General features: G+C 36.8%; 2 protein-coding genes across 2 annotated transcripts in view; both read left to right on the plus strand.

Annotated features, from left to right (window-relative positions):
• The first annotated feature begins 556 nt into the window (after window positions 1-556).
• LOC112554388 (HAUS augmin-like complex subunit 6) lies at window positions 557-14,063 on the plus strand. Its single transcript, XM_025222147.1, has 13 exons — window positions 557-799; window positions 1,195-1,290; window positions 1,778-1,859; window positions 2,390-2,519; window positions 2,985-3,156; window positions 4,423-4,527; window positions 6,109-6,193; window positions 6,375-6,548; window positions 6,963-7,065; window positions 7,532-7,622; window positions 13,085-13,166; window positions 13,446-13,560; window positions 14,041-14,063. Exons 1-13 carry the CDS (start codon window positions 648-650, stop codon window positions 14,061-14,063), a joined length of 1,410 nt encoding a protein of 469 aa, XP_025077932.1. The 5' UTR covers window positions 557-647.
• A 369-nt stretch (window positions 14,064-14,432) lies between these two features.
• LOC112554389 overlaps window positions 14,433-19,731 on the plus strand; it is an 18,793-nt gene continuing 13,494 nt past the window's right edge. The window contains exons 1-9 of the mRNA XM_025222148.1: window positions 14,433-14,627; window positions 14,869-15,051; window positions 15,418-15,523; window positions 16,276-16,338; window positions 16,588-16,638; window positions 17,028-17,101; window positions 17,352-17,401; window positions 17,536-17,709; window positions 18,258-18,359. Of these exons, the coding sequence (XP_025077933.1) occupies window positions 14,433-14,627; window positions 14,869-15,051; window positions 15,418-15,523; window positions 16,276-16,338; window positions 16,588-16,638; window positions 17,028-17,101; window positions 17,352-17,401; window positions 17,536-17,709; window positions 18,258-18,359 (998 nt within the window). The remainder of the gene's footprint in view (window positions 14,628-14,868; window positions 15,052-15,417; window positions 15,524-16,275; window positions 16,339-16,587; window positions 16,639-17,027; window positions 17,102-17,351; window positions 17,402-17,535; window positions 17,710-18,257; window positions 18,360-19,731) is intronic.

The raw sequence follows: 19,731 nt of genomic DNA on the forward strand, positions 1-19,731 counted from the left end.
TGGCATTACCAGAATTATTTGTATGCATTCCCACAGTTTGTATGTATTTTTTCTGAAGTAGATTTTTAGAGACGATGGGAATTTATAAAACTTTCGCTTTCCTTGTTATGTCTGTGATTGTTACATAAGCGTGGAAGTCCCTTTAACGCTTCGATCCCCTCTATGATATCGCATCTTCCCGATGATGGTCTACCGTCTACTACTACTACAATGCAAAACTTATCCGCTCCCTAAGTACACGATTCGCACTTGCGATCAATGAGCACCGCTAAATGTACTACGTCACGTTGGTACACCATTCACAACGCTGCTAGCCATCAACACCAATCAGAGCGACAGTTTGGGTTATTCAGACGTTAAAAGTCTCATTTCTCGTGCTAAAGTAGCAGTTTTTAAGAACCACGAGATATGCAGACTGTCAGCGTCCGAATAATCCGAACTGTCGCTCTCTCTGTCTCTGATTGGTGTTGACTGCAGGTATCCTTAATTGTGAATGGTGTACCAACTTGACGCAGTACCTCATATGGTTTGAATCACCAAAGATTCTAATTCTCATTTGGTTCGTGCTGTGTATCTTGGAGGTTGGCGGCTTGTTTCAACCTGCGGTTCTGCTGATCTTTTAAGAAGGCCGTTAGAAAAACTTCGCTATGGATGCGAGTTTGAAACGGCCTACAGCATCTGGAGATGATTCCTTTGGTTCCCGTGGCTTGGACTCAAAGCATCTTTTCTTCACTAACCTGCAATTACTGGGATTTGATGCTGCAGCAATGGAAATGAAGTATAGAATTCCATTCAACAAGTAAGGATTTTATATAAATTCTGTGTAACCAGCTGTGATACTTTCGTCCTGAACATAAGTTAATACAATTTCAGTATTTATAAACAACTTGGCAAACGTGGTATTGTAATACACATATGTGTACATTTTAAGGCACATGTTGCTTAGAGCAGAATTGTAAACATTAGCGTGTAATTTAAAAATATGAACGTCACTTTTAATTATTTTCATAGTGATAGAATAACTCTCATCATATAAGTTTATAAAGAGTTGAAGTCTTGCCTCATTCACGGTGACAGAATTAAAATTTACAAACTTATGTTTTCCTTCCATTTGTTGTTAGTGCGCTAAAGAGGCATGCTTTATTTGCACGTTATCAACATAGTTTCTCGTGATTTGTGTTTGAAAAACAATAGGGATATGTTCAATTTGCCCAACAAGACTGGATCTGAAGCAGTGCTGTACTTCCTCTTTAGCCGCTTGAACCCTGTCATGTGCAGACAAGAATTTAGGTAAAGAAGTGTCTTTGGCAGGGGGAGGAAAACGTTTTAGACCCCATAAAATTTTAGTAACTAGTGATAGTAAAAGCATATATATATATTAATGAACATATGTTAATAATATTGTAATTGTGATTCTTGAAGTGGAGAAATGTTTTTATTATAAAAATAACTGATGTTTTATACACATAAAACTATATCAGTGGCATTTTATGACAAGAATAACTACAAATTATAAAATATCAGCTTTTAGCTAATGCATTTAGTTTATCCCATAATATCTTATATGACAAGACCTTCAACATTCTATGGTTTTAAGCTCTCAGAGGAAATCATTTTCTTTTTCTCAAGTTTTTACATTATTTGAGCTCTTTTACTGAATTTGCTCGCACTTTTATACAATAATAAATACTGATAGTGCTGCTGATGCGGTTTTTATTTGCACCAGAATTAAATAATAAGCATACTGAGAAATTGATCTCTTTGAAAAATTGTACAGAGACTGTTGGCCTATTGTTGACAAAAAAGCTGAAACCCAATTTCGACGGCTCTGTTGTATGTGGCTACAGAATATCCAAAAGGTGTTTGAAATTTTTATTTTTGGTAGCTCTCCAGTTAGTTGTGTGTGTAAGGTTTTATACCTTCTACATTTATTGCCCTATCTTTTTTATGAGTACCATCATGGCACTGAAAAGTCAGTTTTATTAGACCTGTCTGATGAAAATCACATGAATAATTTGAATGCTTATGCAGATTTATGCACCTTAGAATATCTTTTCTTCATTTTATTAAATAGGTGATGGTTTGTTCATAAATACTCAGAATATAGTTACCTGTAATTTACTCTTTAATTACTGGACGGATGGATATCTGAGAAAGACTATAATTCTCACTGTAGTTGCAAGTATTTTTCAAAAGAGGAAAACATTAAAATGCATAGCTGAATGCCTTGTACCTGGACAGTTCTACACAGGCTTACAAGTGCCATAGTGTTTGGTTAAGCCATTTTTTAAAAAACCTTTATGCAGCTTATTTTTTATATTTAGATTCTCAAAATTATTTAAGCAAAATCTTTGGCTAATAGTAAAACAGCATTTGCTTTCTTACGTAGGATGAGGCTGACAGCAATTTACCACGCATTAATGCATCACTGTTCCTGTCACCTGGAGGAGAAAAGTTCTGCCAGTTAATATTCTACTTTAGTGTGTATGTGTTACGCCATGTCATGAAAACAGAGGCTGGTAAGTAGCCAGTTGAGCATTTGACCCCTGCCCAGTCTCAAGCAGATCAAAATGAGGGGAATGTTTTGGAGGGTTTTTCCTTAAATATTTGACTTTTCTGTTCTATTTTTGGTTTTCCTAGTAGCATTTTGTCATTAGGTTTCTTGAAGCACACCAAGTTCTCACTAGTTTTGTCAGAAGGAATGAAATAGAGATAAGGTTTTGTTGTTAATTTTTATTAGACAACGTGATGAGTATAACTGACAAAGAGAAAAATTCAGTAATCATAATAACAAAATATTGAACAAGGCATTATTCATTGAAGAAAGGAATTACTGATCACAAAGATTTCATGTAAAAGAGTGTGTGTGTATGAGAGAGAAAAGGTTGGGTTTGTTTTGTTTTTTTTTGTTTTGTTTTGTTTTAATGCATTGAGCTCCACTATCATGTTTGTTTTCAACATTTTTTGGTTTCTGTGCTGCAAAGGGATAAAAGAGGAAGAATTGTTGCATCGTCCTGTAATCACTCCTCAGAATCGTGAGCTGTTCCCTGCTATTCTTAAAACAGTGCAGTGTGAAAGTATCCGAAGTAGAAAAATTCTGTTGCTTACCTTGCGAGTCCTTAATGCTGCAAGACAAGAGTGGCAAGAATATTCAGAGTAAGTAATATGTATGAGATCATGTTATATTTGTAATAAAATTCTGTAGTCATGTTAGTTTCATTTTTAAAGGACAAAAGCTCCTTTTTCGTACTTAAGAGTTCTTATAATTTCATAGTTGTATTTGTCAGTCAAGCATGGGGTATAAACTTTTGTCAGATCGACACCATACTGAAAATGCTTATTCCATTTGTTTTACTTTTAGATGATCCCTAGTAGTCTATTTGAAATTCTTTTACTTATATCATGTTAACACTTTCAAAAGTAAGTCTTTTTGTTCCAAGCTGCTTCTTGGGCCTTACTTTTAACACATGCAGCTGCACATGACCCCAGAATAAGGTGACCAGACGTCCTGCTTTAGGCGGGACAGTCCCGATTTTGACCTCGTGTCCCGCCTGAATATCGGGCGGGACGCCCAATGTCCCGCTTTCTGGCTTTCTGGCAAGTACATCAAATGTCCCGATTGTCTTTAAAAATCACTTTTTTCGGCGTTTTTTGACGGTGACGACACCATCATCGGCACGTGTCCCGCTTTCGCCCCCGAAACGTCTGGTCACCTTACCCCAGAACATTTGTCATATGGCTTTAATGAAGGCAATGATAGTCTTAAGTGTTGCAAATGTGTAATGAATAATGATGGTTTTAAAAGTAAAATACATGTTATAATTATCGAAATACATATCTTTTGTTTATTTCAGTACTAAACTTGCCCTTTTAAAAATGAATTACAAATTATTATTCAGCCTTGTAAACACACATTTACTTGTTGTTCAAGCTGCTAAACCTTAATAATAATGATAATTTTAAAGTGCATTTCTCTGCTTGGCAGTGAGCTCAGTGCACTGGAACTAAAGAACAGCTCAAACCAGATATAGTAGCACAATTTCTAAGCTTTAAAACCAGGGCAGTAGAGGGAGGAAGAGATGATGGGGGCTACTGAAGGTAGTCACAGAAAAAAGGTGGGTCTTAAATTTAGCTTTAAAGCATCGAAAGTGGTCACTGTGATAGCAGTAGAGGTAAGGCATTCCAGACCCTAGGACTGGAGAAAGAGATGCACCCAAATGTATCTTGTCTGATGCAAGGTTCACATGAGCAACCAACTTAGTGTCAACATTTTGGATGGGTATCCTTAGAACACACTATGAAGGCAGTGATAGCATAGGATGACTACTTTATAATTGAGGTTCCTCAGTCCAGCTCACGATATCATGGTGTGTTCTCTCTCTCCGTGTGTGTGCCCACAATTATGCTGTGTCTGATTTACAGGGAGTTGGTAAAAGAGATTCGCCTGCTGACCAAAAGAATTCAAGAACTTCAATATCGTAAGCAGAAGGAGATGTACAAACTTACTCAAAAGATCTCCATTGGGAGGTAATGCTGATGGCTCTCTCTCTCTTGTAAAGACAACTGATATCGTATTTATGGTCATGTCTCTCCTGCATAGTATTAACGCTTACCTTATAAATTTGATTCATTTTTCATTTGCTTCTGTGTGCTAACTTTTGTCTGAAACATCAGCAAGTTCATGTTAACAACATAGGCAGCAGTTTTTTAGAGGGAGGGAGTAAGTCTAAAATTACCTTCCTATTTTTTTGGCAGCAACTTGTTTATGGTATAGCATCCTCAATTTCCATTACAGCCTTTTTTTGTAACTTTCCAAAAAGCATTAATTCGTATACTATACATATTAATTTAAACGTTTTAGCAATTACAAAGTTTTAATGAAATAATATCTTTTAGCGTGTATTATATCTGTGACACCTTTCTTCTTTTTTGGGATAATTTAATTTTTACTGCCACATCTATGCCATTTTGCCTTAGCTTAGATTTTTAATCAGTGCATCAGCAGTGTTATTTTCAGACTTTCTTTTATGCTATTGCTCGGAGAGTATTGATGTTGTGCTGTCACAGCAAGCTTGGTGCACAGTGGAGACCAGCGTCCATGATTATTGTCATATGTGTGTGGTTTTTTTGTAGGACACTTTAAGCCTACCTTTGATAGTGGGTAAAGCATTCTCTAAATCAACTTTATTTATATTTTTGCTTTGCATAGTGTCTGCATGTTTATGTGTGCGTGTTTAAGAATAATAATAATATATTTATTTCTATGTTGCTTTTTCCCACCATTAAAGGCAGGCTCAAATCATTTTACTAAAAAACAAAACACAAACATAATAGTAATAATGAATGCTGGTCTCAAAAAAAGTTTTAGAATCACTGAAAAATGGACGAATTCTTGTAGTAAGATCATCAGGTTAGTTTTACAGTCACTGAGAAATACAGTGGAACCTCGGATAGCAAATATTTCGGATAACAAACAAAAATTTCGTGAAAAATTTGTCTCGGATAGCAAACAAAATTTCAGATAGCGAACAGCCACGTGAACCACACATGACCGACCAGCATGTCATCATTCGCGCTCGCGACACAGTTACGTTCCTTATCTGTATGCATCCTTCTTATTTAGTGATTTTTGTGCTTTGTTTTAATGAGATAATCCTCAATCATGACTCCAAAGAAGATTAAGAGCAATAGTAGTGAGATAATGACAGTGCAATAGGAGTCTAAACATGTTCAATGATATTACCCAAAAGAGGCAGAAGCAGCAGCCACTGCACAAGTTTTTTCCTTCAATCTCAAAGCGACAGAAAAGGGAAATCCTGTGACCATATGTTGTGGTTCTGGTAACAGGAATAGTAAGGAAACAGTCATCAGACAAGGAGCAGAGTTATCTAGCTGGGACATAAGGAAGGAGAAGTTCGGAAAAATAGGGAAAGAGCAAGCAAAGAAATTTGAACATAGCATGGACAGTTTGTACTGAAATGCGAGAACGAATGGGTAGCCAGTCCAGAAAATGAAGGAAAGGAGTGGCATGGTCCCATTTCCTAGCTTTAAGCACCAGACCACAGTCCTTAGTTTAAAAGTTTTTCTTATTTTCAAAATATCTTTCAGCCCCAAGCCAAAATTTCAACCATCTACTGGTTCAGACATAGATGTGAATGCATATGCTGCAGAGTGTGCTCAACGAGTTCAACGGGTGGGTTTATCCTGCAGACCTCTTATCATTTCTGTTTATCAATAGCATATTAGGTCATATGTCATAAAAACTCTGTTGATCCTGTCACAATCATTGTTTTAAGTCACTGCAATGGAATTAAATGATGTTTGCATGCACCATAGGAACTGTATATGACACATTGTTGATAATATTTCCTTAGGTACGAAAAATGTGGAAGAGTATTGAACATTTCATTGAGAGTACGGCTGAACAGCGAGAGATAGTCTCCTCTGTCATAAACAGGACACAACAGCGTTGTGTCATTGATGCAGCAGATATAAAAGTCAGTGTTCCACATTTCCTGCTCAAAGAATGTGAGCTGGAAATAAGAAGGGTAAGGAAGAGAAATGAGAGTGAATTCATTTTGATAGTGTGCTTTCCTCTTCTGAAGCTGTTGTTACAAACAGAATCATCTCTTCATCTTTACTATGTTAAAGTTCTTGAACTTTTTCTTTCAGGCTATGAATCTCTTTCCTCACCTTCCTGTCAGTCAGCTAGAGTAACAACATGTGCCAGAGAACTCATTTAAAGACTAGTAGCGTGACTGTTCTTCGAACTGAGTTTGTTGTGCAGTAATAACTGGAGAATGGTATTGATGCCTAAAGTGCATGTCCAAAGTTGACAAACCAATCACATCCATCTTTTGGCTGGAATACAGCCTATTTAGTAAAATTTTAATTGATTACTCTTCTCTTATTTTTATTATTCCATGGCTTTTCAAGCATGTGAATGGCTGTTACTGTTGCAGCGACAAGTAGACAACATATATGAGGGTGGGCAGCTCAATCTTCTGAGCCTTTTGCACCTTTGGAACCAGGCCCTGATTATGTACATAAATTACCTACAATCAGGTATGCTTGTCAAGTCTATTTGTTTTGAGTATTCTTGCAGTGATTATTGATTTTGCATTATAACTACTTTATAGGCATGCACAGGTCTGAACCATATCTGATGCGTATATTATTATACACTCATTGTTTTTACTTTATGTGATTTAGGTCTGCCATACAAGGAAGCTGGAGAAGTAGTAATGTTTATCTTTGAAATGCTTAATAAAATGTCGTTAAGATGTGAAAATGTTATCGATTCAATTGTTGCATCATATGAGAAATTTTTATGTGTGTAACACTGTAGAGATATCATTCCGCTTTTTGAATGCATCATTTTCTCAAGAACAGACGATAATAGTAAAATGATAGCTTTTCTAAATAACTATAGGTCTATTCAGTGGTCAGCTACAAGTGCTTATGCCCTACTGAAACTGATATTTCAGTGTCTCAATTGAGTTAATATTTCTGAAAACATTTTTCCTGACAGTGGGGCTGAGAGATCTGAGCAATGAAGCTGCTCACCTGAAAACACAGAAAGCTACATTACAAGCTTACATTTCCAATGCTGCTTCATTAAGGTCAGTTATTGCTTGAAGTTTTAACAAATCATCCACTTTTGCTTATGTTCCAGAATAATAAAAAAGCTTTACTCTTGTAGCAGATTGTGAAAATGTATACAGTAGTAGTGTGTGTGTGGTTCTGGTTGACCACTCTCCAAACCCAAAACATCTCCCACTCCTAACCAAATTTTACAGAAACACCCTTTTTGTATGTGGTAAAGTTGTAGACTATGTTAGGTTTGTGTATTTTTCTCCAGAGCATCATAATTTTATTTTACCCATTGAAAGATGATACTTGTGGCTCCATATTACAAATCTGAGACAGAATACACTTTGGGAATTATTTCAGGTGGTTCCCTGTTTTTATTATTCATAGTTCTAGAAATGGTTGGCAGTGCTATACTGTCAGTCCAAGAAATTCAGTTATTTCAAAATTCCCCCAGAGTTAGCATTTAGACTTGTTGGCTAGAGCTTTTAGACAGGGTTCCCAGGTCCTTGCAAGGTCCTTTTAAGTCCTTTTATATTGAATTTTCGCCAAAAGGCCTTTTAAGTCCTTTTATTTGCCATGCGGTCCTTTCAAATTCTCACACAGGTCCTTACATTTTCTCTGTGACCCTTTTAAGTCCTTTTATCGATAAAATATTACAACAAATTTATTTCCGGAGTAGACTTTGGCGCAAATACCGACGATTTTTCGCTGCATTGCTATTTTAATCACATGACTACCAGTCTCGCTCGCGGCGGGAACGTCCGTTTCGGCCTTTCGCGAGTTCACTCTCGTCGTGTCGACCACATTTCTTTGTCTGCTTAACAATTTGAAAGATGCCGGGAAAGTGCTCTTTTCAGGAGAAGTGGCTAAAGGAAGACAAGTATAAAGATTGGTTAATAAAAGACTCGAGCGATAAACATTTGGCACGATGTGCTGCCTGCAAAATATCTCTGAATCTTTCATCAATGGGCGAAAGTGTTCTGAAACAGCACATGGTTACCGAAAGACACCAAAGGCAAATAAAAGTATTTCTGAAAGATGCGCGCTTTTGTGTAACTGATTACTTTCGTCATCGAGAACATCCACGCCCGCTCAAAATCAGACGGCACCGACCAGCTCTGCAAGTGTGTCCAGTAAGTTGACAATTATTTATCTTTAGCGATTCATTTAGTTAACGATGTGGGTACTTAGAAAAACACATTAAATTAAAGCGTGCATAACATTTTGCGGTTTTTTTTCCACTCTTTATTAAGCCTATCGTCTAATTTACGGTGAAGCCAATAGCTTAAAGATCAGTAAATAGCAAAGAATTATTTAAATTAAAAAGTTGAGATTTTCATTTTCTCATGATTCGAACTACAAATAGAGTTTTATACAATCACGAATCTTACTACAGCTTTGCTGCAGAAAATTGATCTGAATTTTTGGCATCTGATCAGGAAAGATTAAAAAGAAAGTATAATTAATAATGTATGCTTATTATCCTATTTTACCAGCAAATACATTATTTTTTGGATTTTTAAAATCAAACAATTTAACATTAAAGCTAAATCAGTTAGCTGAAAATAACTTTCATTTTCAACTATGCTGCCATCTTTATACTTTAACTTAGTTTAGTATTATTTATATTATCATGTCATTAATTATTGCTTTTTGAAACCTGTCTTTTATTCAGACAGAACATAATGTTTACAGACATAATGGTAACTTAAATGTTTTCTTTGAATAGGTTTCGTGATGAGCAATGAACGATTGAAGGCAGAGATCCTGTGGACTCTCAAGATTGTGGAATCACACTACAGTTTCAGATCTGCTGAAAAGTCTGCTGAACTGTTTCGACTTATGTTCCCAGACAGCCAAGTAGCTGCAGAATTTAAGTGCGGTCAAACAAAAGCCAGTTATCTAACTTCATTTGGGCTTGCTCCTCACTTTTCGAAATTGCTTCTGGACTGTGTAAATTCGTCGCCTGAGTATGTTCTTTTGTTTGATGAATCTTCTAACCATAAGACTCAAACTAAACAGCTGGATTTCCATGTTCGTTACTGGAGTGACAATGCTGTAAGGACTCATTACCTGACCTCGGAATGTTTGGGTCATTCCGCGCCATAGACTTCAACAAAAGTTCAGTAAGGTAATTAGCGAATCAAAACTTCAAGCAAGCTAATTTACTTCAAATTTTCTATGGATGGACCTTCTGTAAACCTAAACCTTCTTGAGAAAATTAATAACGACATGATTACCAATCACAATGTTGGTTTGTTTAAATGTGGGCAGCTGTGGACTCCATGTTATGCACAATGCATTTAGGCGTGGGTGCGAGGCTTCTCAATGGGAGCTTGAGTCATTTCTTACATCTGCTTATATCTTGTTCAGAGACAGCCCAGCCAGAAGAGAAGATTATATAAAAGTAACTGGTTCCACATCTTTTCCAGCCAAGTTCTGTGCTCACCGATGGCTTGAAAACAATTATGTTGCTGAAAAAGCAATTGTTATGCTTCCATACTTGGAAAAATTTGTCAAAGCTGCAATGGAGAAAAAAATAACATTGCCAAAGAACAAATCTTTTGATATTGTAAAAGCTGGAGTCTTATCTACCCCTTTGCTTTCATGTCGTCTGGCTTTCTTTAGTTTAATTGCCAGTATACTTGAACCTTTTTTGAGAAAATACCAAGCTGATCAGCCTCTTCTTCCTTTCTTTGTTTAGACTTACATGACATTATGAAAAATCTGATGCACAAATTTATCAAGTCAAATGTACTTAATAAATGTGAAACTGCCCTCCAACTTGTGCAGGTTGATATATGCAACAGTTCTAACCATGTCAATCTGAGCATGATCGAACTTGGCTTCAGGGTTGATAGACTACTGGCTGTAGCTAAGAAACAGTCATCAGTAAACGATGGAACTCTCATGGCCTTCAGAGCTGAATGCAGAGATTTTTTGAAAGCAGTTGTTCTAAAATTGCAGGATAAATCTCCACTGAAGTACACCCTAGTGAGAAACATAACTTTCTTAAACCCAAAGACCATGGGGAAAAAGACAAATCAATACAAAAAATGAAAAAGGTTTTGTTGTATTGCCAAGGTGTGAAAAGGTTTTGATGATGTGACTTGTGACAAGGTATTGTCAGAGTTCCGTAATTTTCTTGACAGTTCTGCAGGTGAGTGTGGTAAGGCTTTTGACCCTATGACACAAAGACTGGATAGTTGGTTTTATGATGCCCTTGCTGGAAAAGCAGAGTTTCAGGTGTTGTGGTCTGTTGTCAGACAGTTACTCCTACTCTCTCATGGTCAAGCTACAGTGGGAAAGAGGATTTTCATTCAACAAAGAAACAGTAGCTGACAATCTTAGTCAGACTGCCACTAAAAGCACGCAGAGTAATTCTTGATCATATTCACAGTGTGGGAGGGGTGGAAAATGTTGAGATCTCCAAACCACTGATGATATCCGCTTCTAGTGCCTATGGCAGGTATGACGTTACCTCTCTGAGCAGAAGCAGCAGAAGGAAACAGAAGAAAAAGCAGGTCCACAGAAAGAGATTAGGAGATGAGCTGGTAATACTCACAAAAAGGCTAAAGACCACCAGTGCCGAAGAACGACACCTGCTGGAACTGGCTGACAGACATAGTTTCCAGGCTGAAGAGCAAAAAAGTTTTTTCACTTATTGAAAGATCTAACAACATGCGTTTGTTAGCCAAAGACAAGAAGAAGGAGATAACAAGATTCAGTCAGACATTGATAGATTACAGGAAGAAATTAAAAGGTGTTGAATTGTGACATTCAGAATTAATGTTTATTTCAGTTTAAATAAGCCTGCACAATTCTGTACATGTATGCTATGGAACATGTTAAAAAACCAGAACTATTTAGAGGAAATTAGGTTGTGTAAAGAAATTGTATTGTTTAGTATTGGTAAAGCTGTAGGGTGACAAAGAATTGAATTTCATCAATGAAACTTTTGCTTATAGTAGATGGATTGCTTTGGTCATTTTGTAATCTTAATCTTATGTGTATTAGTATATCATGCTGTTTATGTATATGTTTGCATGTGTTACATGTATGTGTAATAAGAATGCTTAAATAATATCTCAAGGTTAAAAATAAATGGGCTGTAATGCTTGACAGTTTCGACTCATTCCATCTTTGGTTTAGCATTAGGATCACACTCTTTTCATTCCTCATCTGATCCTCCAATCCTTGGCATTCCTTGTAGTCACAAGAAAATGTTTGGTCTACACATCTGTACAACACTAGTTGCCCTTCGTATTCGCAAAAAACGCTCTTTTTTTCAAAGTTCTTTAGAAACTTACTCTTTCTTGAACTTTGATCTTCTAGTACTACTGTGCATAGCTCTATTTCTATCTCTCTCTTCCATTAGAGTGTGTGTGCGAGAGAGAGACACGTGAACTGACTTTTGTATTACACCAAGAATGGCTTTCAGGTTTTGCAATTATTATTACTTAGATTTCTAGAAAACTTGGAACATTAACGGTGTATGTTATCAGCGCGCTAAGGACACTTTTTTAAGTTATCTAATCTAAATATGGCAGACAGGCATCAAAATTAACTCTTTGATTATTTATTACTAGAAATACATGTATTTGAGAACATAGAGAAGATCACAGATTCATAAATAATACATCTTTCCGACCACACAAGAGAAAAACTTAAGCATTGATGACTGTCACTTAGGTCCTTTCGAATGCATGAAAGGTCCTTTTAAGGTCCTTTTTTGGCACCATCCCTGATCCCTGGGAACCCTGTTTAGAGTCTGTTTCTCAGAACCACATTCAGTGGGATATGTAATTATTTTTGTCAGGGTTTTCTTAGACAGAAACAGCCCATACCATGCAGAAGAATAGGGCTTTGGTTTTCAGATCCAATTGAAATGATCTTGTTGAGGGGTGTACCAAAGGTTCTTGGGTCTCCAGTCAGATTTAATTTTGTGTTCAGAAGAGGCTTGATTTCTTTGTAGAAAGTGGAGGTCAGTGGTTGTGGATGTAGATGTTAAAACACCCTGTTTATTGGTGTGTTTGCCTGCTCTTCCATTTCCATCAAAATCAATGCACAGGTTTTTGGCAAAGATTCTGAGGCCATTGTAGAGTCACTTTGTTAAAAGATCAGTGGTTTCACCTGGCAGCAACCAGAGTGCACTCAGGGAGTCGGTGAAGAGCATGGTGTTGGTTGTTGCAGCTGGCTTTGTGCTAGAGGTTCTCCTGTGAGAGACTTACAGCAGTAGGCAGCATCACAGTGTCTATCTTCCCTTCCCTAAAAATTTCCTTTGCCCACCCCAGCACACTGCCTGTCACATTAAGAGACATCAACTGGACAACATGGGGTATGCTTGCTGGTATAAAATATAGGTACAGCTTGACAATAAGTGTATTTTTTATTTATTGACTATAATAGTAGAGTAAATGTGTAACTAAGCATGGTAATGTGTGTGTGATGCTCAAACCTGTTCCTTAGTGCTTTATTATTTAAATATTAGGGAAACAGTGTCCAAACAGCTGCCACAAAAAAAAGAAAGAGTATTGCTGTTCTTTCGCAGACAGTTTCACAGTGGAACAATAGTAAGTTATACAATCTATGTTACCTTTCTTTCAAAAGACAAGAAACTTTGTAATAGTTTTATTTTTTTAGGTTTTGTTCCTAACTGAACTGTTCTGTCTGATACTAGAGGAAAGAACTGTCAGATTCCACAGTAAAGTAGTGGTAAACAAGCCTCTTGTGTTACCTATTTTAACCCAGTTACAGTGCAGAATTTCAAGCATTTCTAGCAGTCTTTCTATGCTGAGCTTTTCATAACATGAAATACTTTCAAGAATCTAAAGACATTGTGTCGTGTTCAGCTGTCCCAGGGCCTTGGTCTCCAAGCACCATCTCCTCCTGTGACTTTTGACCCACCAGAAGGCCACAGTGGAACAACCCCAACAGGACAATTATTAAGACTGACTCCAGAATACGGTAACTCCTTCCTCATCTCTTCAGATCTGTTGTTAACTTCTTTGCTGGTCATTTTCACACAAAATCTATAAGCTCAAAATGTCAGCTTATGATTTCTGCAGACTAAGTAAATGTACTTGTACCTTGGTAGAAGGATATTTATTTTTTATTTTCCATTCACTTTTTAAATAGATCTGTGTCAATAAATCCTGTGGCTAACTCTACTTCTCCACAAATCAAATAATATGCAGTGCAATGTGTTATATTCTGGAAGAAATAATTATAATCACTAAATAGATCTCAAGAAGTCAAAAGATTAAAAATTGCGAGAAACTGGGAACATTTTTTTTCCTTAACATTTAAAGAAGTTAAAAGAGTATAACTTATTGAATTCTTATAAGCATAATTTTAATGTGCAAATGTAGGATTATTTCGGCACCAAAGTTTCAGCTTGCCATCTTAGCCAAAAACCATGAAAGCTACTAAAATATTTTCATGCAGAGAACACCCTGAGGCTGCCATGAGCATTGCTAAGGCAATCTCAACATCATCCCGCAGGAACATAGCGAAAGAGTTTCATCCAACAGCTTTTGGCCTTGAAACACAGAACACTAGTAGCAACATTCCAACAGGTAACTTTTGCTGTCAGATCTGGATAGAACACTGGTGACTAATATGTTAGCCTCATTCACTCTTTATTACTGGAGATAACCATTGATAAATAGTAGCATTCCAAGGAGTGTGAAATAAAAGGATTACAAGCGAAATCATTCAAAATTCACACTGTTTTTTAATACCTTTTAACTTTTCTGGCAAAGACTCGTTGTTTTCGTCATTCCACATTATCTATGAATTATCAGAGATTTATTTTATTTAGGTTTCCCCAGGAAGAGATGACTTCACAAGAGAATCACGTGTTCCATCAGCAAAACAAGGAAAGTCAACACCCCATTCAGTGTCCAAAATGCAGTCATTGCCACAAAATAAAAATACAAAAACTTCTCAAAGGGAAGAGCACTACTTTGCAACCAAGAATCATCAGACATGTCAGTCGGCAGAGAGTGACAGACAACTTTCCTGCAAAGCATGTCAGTGGCCATATAAATTGATATAAATGAGTGTGAAAATGTGTGTCCTTGGCGGGCCTGTGCCTGTATACATGTGCATATCTTGCCAATCCTGCACTGTTCCCAAAGAATCTATGTCTCATTAATTTTCGAACTATCATTACCTCAGATAGCAGATCAAAGCAGAAATCATACATAGTTCACTGCTGTGTTTAATATTGTTGGTATATTTAGTAGATCTCACATGAAGGTAATTTTACAGAAAGGGATTCCGAAGGTGAGGCCATCCTCCTACAGACAGCAACAACCTCTGGCCAGTACACCAGAGAAAAAGCGACCAGGGGAAGCTAACAACTCTGTCAAGGTTTTGCATTCATCAAGAGATGATCTTTTTAAAGTCAAGAACAACAAGAGTGATAATGCACACAACTTACTTATTGATAAGGTATTTATCAGATGCATCAGTTTTTTGTTATTGTTGTTTTTAATCAAAGAAGCTATGCTGGCTCAGTAGTGTTTTTGCATTCCTTAGCGAGCAAAACAAGTTACATTTGTTTCAACCTTTGGAGTAATTTTTAAGAGTTTTAAATACTATGCACAGATTTTATTCTGTCATCTATCTCCAATGAAAGTATTTTTCTTCACTGGGTATTTCTTGCTTGACCTTGTATTTCTGTCGGTCAGCATCGATGGATGAATAATAACAGTAGTGCAGTGAGATAAGGGAATTACTACACACATGAACATTTAAGAAGACATCAACAGTTATCAGTCTTTCTTCCTGCATACCATATAAATTGTTTATTAACAGGTTGTTAATGCAGTCATGCAAGAAGATAAAGGACATAAAAATCATCTGCAGGATCCTGTAATGCTTTCCACTTTTTCGCCATCTCTTGTTAAAGACCAGAGTGCAGGTAAGCACTGGCTTGATGTCAAGTTTGGTTTTGGAAACTGTTTTGTGATAAATATTGTTAAATGCTTAACAAGAAATGCTCTCCAACATTAATTTTAACTGCACAGTCCCACTTTTTAAGGCAAATGTTTGCAAGAATGCCCTCATGTTCCACACAAAATATTGCGCATCATTTTAAAATTATTTTATTTTTAATTTCAAGTAAGTTCATTGCATTTTAAAAATTACTTGCTATCATATTTTTTTATCTGCAATTCATTTGTAAGCATTTGTCTAAAATCATTGGTGTGGTTAAATGTTTATTTTGAGCAGCAGAGAAGATCATTTCAAAGTTGGGCCTCACCTTCACAGGACCCTTTTTCAACACCTAAAAATACACCTAGATTTTCAGGGTCTCGCACAAAACTCCAGCAGCAGGAAGCTACATCCAACCACACATCCTTCAGCCATCAAATGATGCAGAAGACTGGAATGTAGAGAACCTACTATAGCATTTGGTCAGTAATGGCTATTTTCGTTACTATCATTGTCAAAGTGTTGAGATTTGCCTTACGGCCATATGATAAAATACTGGTCTAGATTATTTTGCAGTTTTCCCAATTTTAGGTGTATTCGTGTATTTTGATCCAGATGCACAAGATCACAAGGTTTATCTGTGGAAAACCCTCACATTCGGATGTGTATTCGTCTCTTATGGAATTTACTGTTGTGAAGGAAAATTCATTCACATTATTTTCCTTTGGTCTCATACAGAGCAGAATGCCTTCCTCAAACATGACTTGATTCACCGCAGCCCTCTGGAGCAGGATATACGGCGTATGTGGCAGATATGATCACTGACACTGGTAAGGCCTGACCCCTCTTGCAAAAAAGATTATTATGCTATGTAAAATTCTGTGATAAGATTTTTTTATGTTAATTGTGTGGATTATTTGGTTAATTTCTTGATTTTTTTTTTTTGAACTTTTATTTCGTTAAAGTTTATATACTAGGTACTTTTGTTGTCAGAACGCATCCCCAGTTTGTGAAAAGGACTTGACAAATATCCTTCTTGTTGGTGACCAGTTGTTTCCAGCAGCTACAGCCAGAGCAAAACATTTGAAATTGGTGTAGCAGGTGAGATGGGTCTGTGATGATGCTGACAGCTTTTAACTGCACAACCCTGGTGTATAGATCACCTGATGGTCTCTGTATTGATAGCGAGCTAGTGATGTGGCTGGCAATCTTGACCACCCTCATCTTTAACGCAGAGAATGCCATGACACAATTACAGATTGAATGTTGAAATGTTCTTGATCATGCTGCAATATACTGATTCAAGTACAGGGCCACTAACACTGAAATTCTTCAAGTACTAATGTACTCTTTTGGAAACAATGTTAGGGTACTTCTGGAAAGATAGTTTGTTATCTAGCACTGTGCTCAGATACCTAAAACTTTGCACCTAATCTATTGGCTCACTTCCAGTAACTAAAGATATATGGACATCTGTATCTTTGTTCTAGAGAGAGCTGGGTCTGACGTCAGTTCAGAGAAGCTGATGGAAGACAATCTGCCTCCTGATGTGACTCACCCCACTGTGACAATCTTTAAATAAAAGCTTTGTAAAGACTGGCAGTCCATATCTCAGCACCAGCAGATCATGTATGTGGTCTCCTGCTCATTCTTCATCCTCTGGAAGAAGATCACCCAACTTCATTAAAATTAATGAGAAAGATGATGTCGCACTAAATTCTTCTTTCCCTTGCTGTGGCAGTTAAAGCAAATGTCAACCAAGAATGTAGTGGACTTGGACACAGATGATCCATGTCTTGATGACACTTTGATAGGCAAAGGAGTGCTCTTTTTCCACTTCATTTGATGAAGATTCCTTTGGAGAGTGAATTATGCTGAGCAGGTTACACCTGGGAAGAACTTACATCAGCTTTGTATGAAGCAGAGATTTGACCTTGAGCTGAATCAGAGGGAAAAGATGAAACCTCAAGTCTTTTTGATGTGATTGATCTTTTCCAGAGAAATCTCTAATGCTACAGTAGCTGAATCAGGTTTGTTGGCAGACAGTAAAAAATTGAAAAATGAAATGGTAACAGCTGGTAAACAGCTTCTTGTGCAAACTGATCCCTTGGACCAGTATGCAGATGTTGGAACAGAAACTGGTATTAGAGACGAATGCTACACCGAAAGCTGGTCAGACACTTCAACAGTCTGTACCAGATCATATTCAGCTAACACAGTTTCTCAGATGTATCTAAAAATTTTCCAAAAAATGATGTAAGTGATGAAGGCGAAGATGTTGAAGCTGGCAAGAACCAGTTTTCTCTAGTCATAAGCAGCTCCACAGCAAAAAGTGCCTCAGAACTTGACAAATCATCAGCTGGCCAAGTACACAACTCACTAACCAAAGACTCGGCCATAAAGAAGTTTGAGTTTAACTTCCCATCATCCAGTTTGCCTACTGGCCCAGCAGTTCTGTCTTTGATGACTTTACTGATGACCCAGTTCCTCATCAAGTTCAGTTGGTGGCATTGGATGATTCCTTTCACACCTTTTACAGTCTGGTTTGGTTTTGGAAGGAAACTCTCCAGTGAAGAATGCGGCACAACAAAACATGTGTGCCTGCCAAGCGAGTAGTGGGGAAAGTACTAAAGACTGCACCCGAGTTGAGCTCTCTAGTGATGGAGAATGACAAAGAATAATGGCCCTGTGAGCAAAAGCTCCGACTGATGGCTGCCCAGGCACTACAAAACTGCCACGGACATCAATGAAGTTAGCAAGGAGGAGGAGGAAGAGGGTGTCAGCCTGATGGACAACAACTCTCCAGACCTCACAGCATCAAAGTGAATTTGTGGGGAAAGGTATGTTCCCACTTTTAACATAATGGAAAGAATCTTGTTGGTGAGGTTTAACTTTAGGTTTATTTTTTTCCTCCAACTTCATGGACCTAAGTTTTTTTTTTATATCCAGAAATACCATTATTATCAAGAATTTTACATGTTTTATTAAAAAATTTTAATTGTATATATATATATTGTAAAGGATCATGTTCTGTGCGCTGTTTTTTTAATATCTTGTAAGCATCAGTTTATTTACATCAGCATGGTGTGATTTTAACAGTAATAGCCAATAACAGTGGCTCAGATCATCTGGATTATTTTGGTAAAGTGCTGACTGGGTAGACATGGTATAGGAATGTAGAAATTACGAAATGGATAATTGTAGCAAAATAAATCTAATCAAAATAGAAGCTTTACCCTTTATCCTTTGTATCTCCCTGGGTTCCAGTCAGGTTCACACATTTTGTTCACAAACATCAATTTCTAAAAATATATTTGCTTAGAAACTGCCCAGAAAGTCCTTTTCTTTTAATGCCAAAACAGTTGAAACTGCTAAAAATGTGAAAAAAGAGTTGATCATATTGAATCAGACATCACTTAGATGCAGTCCATTTACTAACTATTCTCTAAGTATTATTAATTTTGCAACCTAGACAATTTTATATGCACTTAGGTATCAAAGATTGGACTGTTTATAACAACATGGCCATCTGGGTTCAGAGTCCCAGTAATTTTGGTTTGCAGACCTAATAATCTTACTTGCTTTATCCTTATTGAAAATGTACTTATTTAATATCTGTTATATCTTGCAGACTGCATTTGGAGTATATACTTTATCTTTTTTTTTTTTTAACTTTATTTATACACAGACCAAGATGATCCTGTTCTTCTACCTCGCTTCACCATCTTGATAGCTAGCAGTCTGCTTTTTAACCTGTATATATTTCAGTCAGCAACAGCTGGAGATGACAATATGTAAAGCCACAAAACCTTGACGAATCTAATTTTAACTGTGAACGCTTTCAGAGGCTATTTTCTAGCGCACCAACTGACCTGTTCCATTATTCTTTTTTGATAAAAGATTTACTGTATAGGCTCCTCTTCAGGCTCTACATTTAAAAACAGAATATGTGTTTTATGCATGTTCTAAACCAGTAAACTAATCAGTGTTTACAAACAGTAAAAAGTAAAGTAGTAAAGATTGATGCCATAGATCTTTTAATTTAAATCCAACACCTGTATTTGGGCACAGCAGTCTTGATATCAACATTTTGGATTATACCAATTTTGTATTAAAATAATATTAAAAGGTACCAAAGAGCTACATGATACAAGGTGAGTGCTGAAAACTTTGGCAGAAGAACTCATCCGAGTC

This window comes from Pomacea canaliculata, linkage group LG13, assembly GCF_003073045.1.
Source record: "Pomacea canaliculata isolate SZHN2017 linkage group LG13, ASM307304v1, whole genome shotgun sequence".
NCBI lineage: Eukaryota > Metazoa > Mollusca > Gastropoda > Architaenioglossa > Ampullariidae > Pomacea > Pomacea canaliculata.

Coding starts and splice junctions, on each gene's coding strand:
- LOC112554388 (XM_025222147.1), top strand. CDS start 648: ATGGATGCGAGTTTGAAACGGCCTACAGCATCTGGAGATGATTCCTTT. Junction 2,520..2,984: donor TGTCATGAAAACAGAGGCTG/GTAAGTAGCCAG, acceptor TGTGCTGCAAAG/GGATAAAAGAGGAAGAATTG. Junction 13,167..13,445: donor AGTTTCACAGTGGAACAATA/GTAAGTTATACA, acceptor TGTCGTGTTCAG/CTGTCCCAGGGCCTTGGTCT.